This window comes from Capsicum annuum, unplaced genomic scaffold, assembly GCF_002878395.1.
Source record: "Capsicum annuum cultivar UCD-10X-F1 unplaced genomic scaffold, UCD10Xv1.1 ctg81950, whole genome shotgun sequence".
Taxonomy (NCBI): domain Eukaryota; kingdom Viridiplantae; phylum Streptophyta; class Magnoliopsida; order Solanales; family Solanaceae; genus Capsicum; species Capsicum annuum.
Window position 1 is genome coordinate 230,425 of NW_025892707.1, and position 10,149 is coordinate 240,573.

The following is a 10,149-nucleotide window of genomic DNA, read 5'->3' on the forward strand; positions in this document are numbered from 1 at the left end:
ATGAGCCGTACTCTAGACTCATTTCCAAGTGACAAAAACACACTGCCAAGGCAATGAGTCCTCATCACAACTCATTCTGTCTCCTAACAAGTCATTCCTTAGACTGTTATTACTGGCAGTGTTGACATTATTTCATAAACCTGGCTAATTCAATTATTTAACTCTTGGAGGGTCTAAACCTCAAAAACTTGAGGTGCCACAACAAATCTAATTTTCTTGCCAAAGAAGGAGGTGTTGAGTAATTTCTCTAAGATAATACCTATCAACATTATTAGATTTTTGAACAAAGTTATATCTAAAGTGGTTCGTGACATGTTGAAAACTATGCTTCATTCACTAATTTTCAAAAACCAATCTAGTTTTGTAATGGTGTTGCATGCACAAGAAATAATTATTGGTATTAGTCTCAGGAGAAAGTCTGTAAATGCTATCATTAAGTTGGATATATCCAAAGCTTATGATAAAATGTCTTGAATGTTTCAGATTTTTGTTTTAAGGAAGATGAGGTTCAAAGAATTTTTTTTATAAGATTTAGAGAATACTGGTTAACAATTTTTATTACATGTTACTTAATTAAACCCTATCATTTATTTCATTCAACTAGAGGAGTGAACCATGAGGTCCCCTATCCCTAGCTTTATTCATTCTTGTTGTGAAAGTCTTTTCTAGGGCTCTGAATGCTCTATTTGAAGATACCTTTTTTAGAGGTTATGGAATGGATAAGTGGATTTTAGATTCAAACCACTTATCCTATATAGATGAGATAATTATATTTGTATCAGCTGAAAATAAGCCTTTGACAATAATTATGAATACCATTTTGGAGTATGGGAATGATATAACCCCAATTTATTGGGGAAGTGTAAACAGAAAAAGAAAAAGTGTTCTAAGGAATAATTCCTGAACAAACACCTTCAAGAGAGGAACAAAGGAAATTTACTTTACTTGACTTTCAATTCTCCCAAAAAGTTCTGTTAATCTCAACTATTACAAGCTAATATAGGAACTGAATCTCTATTGAGAAATTGGCGGGAAAATCTGTTACGAATCTGTTATAACTGTTTCCTAAAACAGTGGAAACAGTGCACACTTAACAGTTGTAACAGAATTCTACTAGAAGCTTCTTATTTTGCCGCCTAATTCCAACTAAACTAATTGAACTAAAATGTATTTAACAAAATGCTAAAACAGAAAACTATTTAAATTGGAACATAACAATACCCTCCGCTTGAAATTATCCTTGTCCTCAAGGATAAAGTCGAAAAATCTAGAAACTTCAGCTGAAAAGCTTAGAGATCCTCCCATGTGCTATCCTCCACAGGCGCGTTAAACCATTTCACCAATACTTGAGTCACTGCAGTACCCCGTTTTGGGGCCATTCGCCTCTCTAAAATAGTCTTAGTAGCCAGAATCACATAACCAGACTTAGTATGAACCACCAGCAATTGAACAGCAGCTACATAATCACCAATTCTCTTCTTAAGTTGAGAGATGTGGAAGGTGGGATGGATATTTTGGTGAGGGGGTAGAGCTAAAGTATATACAATAAGTCCCACCTTGGCAATAATGCTGAAAGGACCATAAAAATTTTCAGACAACTTTTGAAAAGAATGGTCCTTAAGAGATATTTGTTGATAAGGTTGCAACTTGACGTAAACCTGATCACATACTGCATAAGTCCTATCAGTTCTTCTCCTGTCAACTTGGACCTTCATTCTACCTTGAGCTATCTCCAGATGAGACTTCAAAGCCCTTAAAGTAGCCTCTCTGTCTTGCAAACTTCTGTCCACGGTCTCAAGTGCTGAATCAAAAGGCATGTATGGCAATAAGGGAGGTGGTTTTTGTCCATAAACCACTTCGTAAGGAGTGAGATGAGTCACAGTATGGTAGGTAGTATTGTACCACCATTCAGCTAGAGGTAACCACTGAGGCCGTTGCTTGGGCTTCTCAAAGGTCATGCACCTCAAGTATCACTCAAGACACCTATTAACAACCTCAGTCTGTCCATCAGTCTGAGGATGGTAAGCTGTTGAGGTAAGAAGAGAAACCTTTTGCAGACTAAACAACTCCTTCCAAAACCTGCTAGTAAAGACTAAATCCCTGTCTGACACAATAGTTTTAGGCATCCCATATAACCTAAAGACGGTGTCACAAAAACTTGAGTAACATCCAATACAGTATACGGATGTTTGAGGGCCATGAAGTGTGCAGCTTTGCTAAGTCGGTCCACCACAACAAAAATTACCTCCTTTCCTACAGCTTTAGGAAGACCTTCAATAAAGTCCATAGATATATCTTGCCACACCTTCTCAGGTATTGGCAAGGCCTACAATAAAATAGCCCGAAGGGTGGTGTCATGCTTACATCTCTGGCAGGTATCACATGCCCTAACAAAATGATAGACATCCTATTTCATCCTCTTCCAATGGAATTTCTTTCTGACCCTCTTCAAAGTAGCATTTATCCCAGAATGACCACCCATTGCACTGTTATGATAAAGTTGCATAAGTTGTTATTATACATTAGCATTATTTCTCACCATCATCCTACCCTTCCTACTCAAAAACCACCATGGAATCTGTAATAAGGTTTGAGATTAGCACCATTTTGCAGATCTTGCAGTAGTTTGTATAGTGTAGGGTCTTTCTCCCAAGTAATCTTAACTTCATCTAGAATATGAGCTTGTACCCTTGATATACTGCATAATTGAACATAATCTTCTCTCCTGGATAAAGCATCAGTACCAATATTCTCCTTGCTAGCTTTGTAACTGATTGTATAATCATAACCCATCAATTTGACCAACCACTTTTGTTGACTAGGTGTTGTGATCCTTTCCTCAAGTAAAAACTTAAGGCTATGATGGTCAGTTTTAATTGTGAAATGTCTGCCTAACAAATAGGGTCTCCACTTCTGAACAGTAGTCACCAAATCTAGTAACTCTCTTTCATATACAGACAAAGTTGTCTTATTTCCTGATAGTCCTTGACTAAAAAATGATATTGGCCTTCCTTTCTGCAGTAGAACAGCACCAATACCAACTCCTAAGGCCTCACTCTCTACTACAAAATTTTAGAGAAATCAGGTAGGGCCAATATAAGGGCAGAGGTAATTGCAGATTTTAGAAGTTCAAAAGCAGCAGTAGTATCATCAGACCAATGAAAACTATCTTTCTTTAAGAGGTCAGTTAAGTGATAACGCTCAACTTACACTCTTGAATGGGTGCAAGTGATCGTTGTAAATATAATAACCTAACTTTGGAGTCGATATCAAATCCACGAGGAACAATGTGACTGGCGATTAAACTAATTTGAAATTATTGTTAAAAGTTGAATTTAAACAAATGATAGGAAAAGATAAAATGGGGGTTTTAAATGGCTGAACAAAAGTTGATAAACACTTCGATTTAACAATGTTATGGGAAACCATAATTATGGTTACCAAGATGCTTAAACAGAGCGGGTTGTAAATCACTTTAGAGTTCCAATTGACACTTCAATTTGCAGGAAGAGTTGAATCCTATTATTTACCCATTCATCTCTCGACCTGAGTAGGTAGTGCACCCCTTAATTCTCTCGAACTTAAAGGATGTGTTTGCTATTCAACTATATTCTCATGTAGACAAATCCGATTAAGGCATTTTCCATTAAACTAAAGATTAAAATCTTTCGAGTCCATGTAAACTCTTTATTTTCCCACATACACTTTCCTCTCAAACAAGTGATGTTGTTGGGATTACCTTTCAAGTTGCAACTAAGAGAATTCGTTACATTGCTCGACAAGCACTTTCCTCTCGAACAAGTGATTGTTTTATTGAAGTAACCTAACAACACCTTCATTACAGACAAGTGATGTTCTAGTGATGACTCTTCTAATTTACAGCCAAAAAAGGTCATTAAAGTGAAGAAAGGTTTATACAATATAAATTACTCACGGAACTTAAGTAGATTCACAACCCAAATTAGTTATTTACATCAAGGTTCCCATAACTCAAGTAAACAAAATCAGCTACTCATGATATAGAAATCAAAAACATATATTGAATTCATAATCAAAAGTAAGTAATAAATCATACCCAAAACAAATCTTCAAATGAAAGATGTTTACAAGAGTGTTGAAAACCCTAAATGAGAGGTTTATCTCATTTTCCGCCGCTTCTGAGCTTTCCCCAAGTCCAAGATTAAAGATACCCTAATTTTTTCAACATTTTTTATTTTATATCTGCTGAAAATCCCGCTTTGGATGTCCATCGCGACATGGTGACAAGCCCATCGACAATTCTCAATTTCCAGAATCTCAACGCGATTTCCCCGCGTTGCGGCGCCTTCTCAAAGTATACCACATCTTACACACTCCTGTGGGCCTCAAATTTGGACCTATTTTGAATCCAGTGTTATTTTCTATGACCAAATTGTACCGTTCACACGCTCGTAATGGCCCAATGCATTTCTGGTATCTAAATGGAGTCAGTTTTTGTATTTTGGTGTCGTTGAGTCATTCCGAGCCTTATTGAGTTGTTTCCACTTTATTTGAAGCTTTTATATCCTTAATATATCATCATGATACATTCACCAAGCAACCTAAATCATTAAAAACCACAAAGTAGAGCTCAAAACAATTCAACATCCAAGACGGTGAACTCAAAACACGAGCTAAGCATAGGCTAATTTCACTTTGATCTTTAGCGCATTGTTTTGACTCTTTTCTTGATCCAATTGACCCTTGAACATTATAACTAAGTTTTTTCACATATAAATACATATAACAACCTTAATAACTCATTAAAACACATCAAAGCTCAACACAATAGACTAGACAAACACCTAGCTCGAGCTAGTCACACTAGTTTTCTCGGTTGAACTCTAAATGTTCGAATTGAATCAAAACTCATATGGAAACACCATTAAGCATTGTAAACACATACTTGGACATATTAATGCACATTTATATCATTATAAATAGACATATCATAAGAATCATCCTTAAAACAAGGCTAAAAAGGCTAGAATAGTAATGCTAGAATGCATAAATACAATCAACATCAACACCCCACACTTAAAACCTTGTTCATCCTCGAACAACTCTTCACTCTAAGTATCATGATCTGGGGAATACACTCTTATAATATATGCAAGACATTTAGCTAGTACTACAATAACTATATAAAATGCAAGTTTCTACACTAAGCATGTCACAAACATAATGGAGAGCTCATGACTCCTACTTCCAAAACATCCTAGCCTCAAGAATGGACTCCACAAGTAGCAAACTCATGCACATAATTCAGTTAAACACATATAACAAATCACCCATATTCATCAAACATGTGCCCTCACAATAAGAGAGTTACCCATAAATACTCACAATAATAAAATTTATAACAATGGGTACAAGAATCAAATTATGCTCACTCTGACAAAGAATTCACAAGGTTAAACATAATGAACCATAGGCTTGCCCTTAGTGTAATGCTCTACTAATATTCGAATGTAAAACTTAGGATCAAGTAGGTCTTTTCTGGATTGTAATGTAGGTTATGGGATGGGTAGGAACTATTTTGGCCAAGAATAGTGATTATCCTCTCTAATCACTTCAATACACTACATTATACATTTAAAACAAATATTCAACAACCAAATTACACCAGAAATTTTTTTATTTACCCCATTCATTTTTGTTTTTGCCCAACTTTATTCAAGACATTAACAACAATTATGGTAGGAGTACTTCCCTTTTACATCACAAGTCAATTCTCAGCTCTTTTTTATACACCGGTTATTGTTACGCACCCCTAAAGTAGCCACCCTCAACTAAATCTATTCGCCTTGGTTGAGGTGCACATTGTCCTAAATAAACCAAGGGCAAAACAGGTTCATTGTAGCAAAAACTGGGAAACAAAAAAAACTGAAATTGCTTTCATATTTTATATAGCTCCTAAACATAACAATTTGGACACACAATGAACACTTCTTTAGAGCTTTACTTTCTCCTTCCTTCTTCATTTTCACAAACCTTTCTACTTAGTCCTTTATATTAAAGCACTTAGAAAATTTGGATCAAATTAAGGTTAATCAAGAAAGGGGATTAGGCTTCACATGAGGTTGCCAAAGAGAAGGCTAAAGGCTCAATAGGGTCAACTAAGATAATGCACAAGGGTAGGTAAAAAGAAAGTATAAAACAAGGCTATCAAAGAAATGCCTATATCATCTCCTAAACCCACATTCTTTATTTTGCTTCACACGCACACCGAGCAAGTTCTAGACATCACATACAACAAGGAATATACAAAATATCTTACACGCACATGGCACATGTTCAACTCAATAGGATCATCATAGACTCTCAGCCAAACAATAGCATAAATTCAAACTTAAGCCAACACTTACAAGAGTCACAAATATGAGCCTAAGAGTCTCAAAAATAGCATTTCACACAGTTCAACATGCTTTTACAAACAAACCCACTTACATGATGTAATCAAAAATAGCACCAACAAGAATACCTCACTTATTCCAAACCTAAAAAAAATTAAGCCAAAATTTGAGAATTTCCCACCCCACACTTAAAAATCTACTTTGTCCTCAAAGTGAATTTTTAAACGAAGCGATAGAAACACTCCCTGAGGCCTCTAGGCCTAGCTATATGCATCTTCACATAGAGGAGATCTTTGGAACACCACACTTATTTTATGTCATGTTTCTTAGCGCAAGATTATGGTACTCAAACTTTCCATTAACCTGTGACTCAACCAAAAACAAAACTAGAAATAAAAACTAAAGACTTAGAATAAAAAGGAAAAAATACCTTAGCTTGGGTTGCCTCCCAAGAAGCGCCTAATTTAGTGTCACGGCACGACTTAATCATGTTTTTCCTCCACCTTGAGGATATAAATTTCACTCCCAACTTAGCATCCAACTTTTTGCCTCGCTCATGAGGAGGTGGTACAAAGATTAAGAAGCTGAGTAATGGATGATGCATGGTAAACAACTCGGTCTTAAAGTGAGGTGTGTTTTTATGTTGATTATCAAGTGTAAAATAAAGAATATAGGATTCTTGTTCCTCATCTTCACACTCTTCGACTATTCTAGATGATTCCACAGACAAGATATCATCTAAACATAATGTGGAAAAATGCTTCGAGTGAGGCCCAACTAATTCTACTTCAAAATTTACACTATCTACTACACACTCACTTTTATTCATCTTCTCAATGTCAGTCTCAAGATCAAGATGACAATCAAGTGGTTGCGATTCTTGAGTTTTCTTGTCAACATGGCTAATGTCCTCTTCATATTCTTCTTTGTTTATCCACTGTAAACATGGTGAGAGTGGTAACTCCTTTAGCTCTGCCCACAACTGTTCTTGATTCTCTAAAATTTGTTTTATCAATTTTTCTACTTGAATCGTGGCAGCACACATATTTTTAGAATGATCACTTTGACCACAAGTTAAACACCAAGTTATAGTTCCATCTAAATATGGACAGTAAGCCTCATAATGTGGTCCCCCACAATAATCACAAGAATCGTCATCACTCCAAAAACCATCTATCCAGGTTGACATCTCAAAAAGGTTTGAGAACAATAAAAATAAAAGAACAAAAAATAAACTTAAAAAATATTTACATGTTTGAATGGGTGTAAGCGATCGTTGTCAATATAATAATCCAACTTTGGAGTCGGGAGCAAATCCACGAGGAACAAAGTGATTGGCGATTAAACTAATTTAAAATTATAGGTACGAATTGAATTTAAACAAATGATAGGAAAAGATAAAATGGGGGTTTTAAATTGTTGAACAAAAGTTGATAAACACTTCGATTTAACAATGTTATAGGAAACCAGAGTTATGGTTACCAAGATGCTTAAATAGAGCGGGTTGTAAATCACTTTAGAGTTCTAATTGACACTTTACTTTGCAAGAATAGTTAAATCCTATTATTTACCGATTCGTCTCTCGACCTCAGTAGGTAGTGCACCCCTTAATTCTCTCGAACTTAAAGGATGTGTTTGCTATTCAACTATGTTCTCATGTAGGCAAATCCGGTTAAGGCATTTTCCATCAAACTAAAGATTAAAATCTTTCGAGTCCATGTAAACTCTTTATTTTCCCACATACACTTTCCTCTCAAACAAGTGATGTTGTTGGGCTTACCTTTCAAGTTTCAACTAAGAGAGATCGTTACATTGCTCGACAAGCACTTTCTTCTCGGATAAGTGATTGTTTCATTGAAGTAACCTAACAACACCTTCATTACAGACAAGTGATGTTCTAGTGCTGACTCTTCTAATTTGCAGCCAAGAAAGGTCATTAAAGTGAAGAAAGGTTTATACAATATCAATTACTCACAGAACTTAAGTAGATTCACAACCCAAATTAGTTATTTACATCAAGGTTCCCATAAATCAAGTAAATAAAATTAGCTACTCATGATATACAAATCAAAAACATATATTGAATTCATAATCAAAAATAAGTAATAAATCATACCCAAAACAAATCTTCAAATGAAAGATGTTTACAAGAGTGTTAAGAACCCTAAATAAGAGGTCTATCTCATTTTTCGCCGCTTTTGAGCTTTCCCCAAGTCCAAGATTAAAGATACCCTAATTTTGTCAAAAAAAAATGTCTATTATATCTGCTGAAAATCCCACTTTGGATGGCCATCACGATGCGGTGACAAGCCAATCGATAATTCTCAATTTCCAGAATCTCAACGCGATTTCACCACGCTGCGGCGCCTTCTCAAAGTATACCACATCTTACACACGCCTGTGGGCCTCAACATTGGACCTCTTCTAAATCCAGTGGCCTTTTCAAAAACCCAATTGGACTATTCATACGCCTGTAATGTCCCAATACATTTTAGGTATCTAAATGGAGTCAGTTTTTGCATTTTGGTGTCATTGAGTCATTCCGAGCCTTATTGAGTTGTTTCCACTTGATTTGAAGCTTGTATATCCTTCATATATTATCATGATCCATTAATAAATCATCCTAAATTATTAAACACCACAAAATAGAGCTCAAAACAATTCAACATCCAAGACGGTGAACTCAAAACACGAGCTAAGCATAGGCTAATTTCACTTTGATCTTTAGCGCATTGTTGACTCTTTTCTTGATCCAATTAACCCTTGAACATTATAAATAAGTTTTTTCACATATAAATACATAATAAAAACCTTAATAACTCATTAAAGTACATCAGAGCACAACACAATAGACTAGAAAAACACCTAGCTCGAGCTAGTCACACTAGTTTTCTCGGTTGAACTCTAAATGTTCGAATTGAATCAAAACTCATATGGAAACACCATTAAGCATTGTAAACACATACTTGGACATATGAATGATCATTTATATCATTATAATCACATATATCATAAGAATCATCCTCAAAACAAGGCTAAAAAGGTAAGAATAATAATGCTAGAATGCATAAATACACCCAACATCATTAAGACCTTAGAAATGATCCCATATCCCTTTATGAATCTTCTGTAATAACCAGTGAGGCATAATAATCCTCTAAGACCCTTGATGGTTGTTGGTTGAGGCTAATGTTTATCAGCAGAAACCTTTTAACCCTCCACGGCAACATCTTGTTCAAAGATAACATGTCCTAAGTAGTCAATTTATTTAACACCAAAAGCACACTTGCTTTTCTTCACATACAGTTCCTGGGATCTTAACAACTTGTAAGCTTCTTGTAAATTTTGTAGATGAGCATCCTAACTCCCATTATATATTAAAATATCATCGAAGAATAAAAGGATGAATTTCCTAAGATAGGAGTGAAAACCCTAGTTCATCAAACTCTGAAATGTGGAAGGAGCATTAGTCAATCCGAATGGCATGACCAAGAACTCGTAGTGACCATGGTGTGTTTTGAAAGCTATTTTAGAAATGTCTTCTTCATGCATATTTATTTGATGGTATCTTGACCTGAGATCCAATTTGGAAAAAAATTTTGCACCATGCAGTTCATCAAGTAGTTCTTCTATCATTGGTATTGGAAACTTATCCTTGATGGTGTGATTATTCAGCTCCCTATAGTCCACACACATCCTCTATGTACCATTCTTTTTCTTCACCATCACAATAGGAGAAGAGTAGGGGCTAGTACTGTGTCTGATAACACCTGAA

At 35.5% G+C, this 10,149-nt stretch overlaps 1 protein-coding gene across 1 annotated transcript; it reads right to left on the minus strand.

Annotated features, from left to right (window-relative positions):
* Window positions 1-1,289: 1,289 nt before the first annotated feature.
* Window positions 1,290-1,958, minus strand: LOC124895417. The gene has a single exon (XM_047405850.1). The coding sequence runs from the start codon at window positions 1,956-1,958 to the stop codon at window positions 1,290-1,292; it is 669 nt and encodes a 222-aa protein (XP_047261806.1).
* Window positions 1,959-10,149: the final 8,191 nt, after the last annotated feature.

Excerpts from the sequence above, each read along its gene's own strand:
- LOC124895417 (XM_047405850.1), bottom strand. The coding sequence starts at position 1,958 with ATGACCTTTGAGAAGCCCAAGCAACGGCCTCAGTGGTTACCTCTAGCT.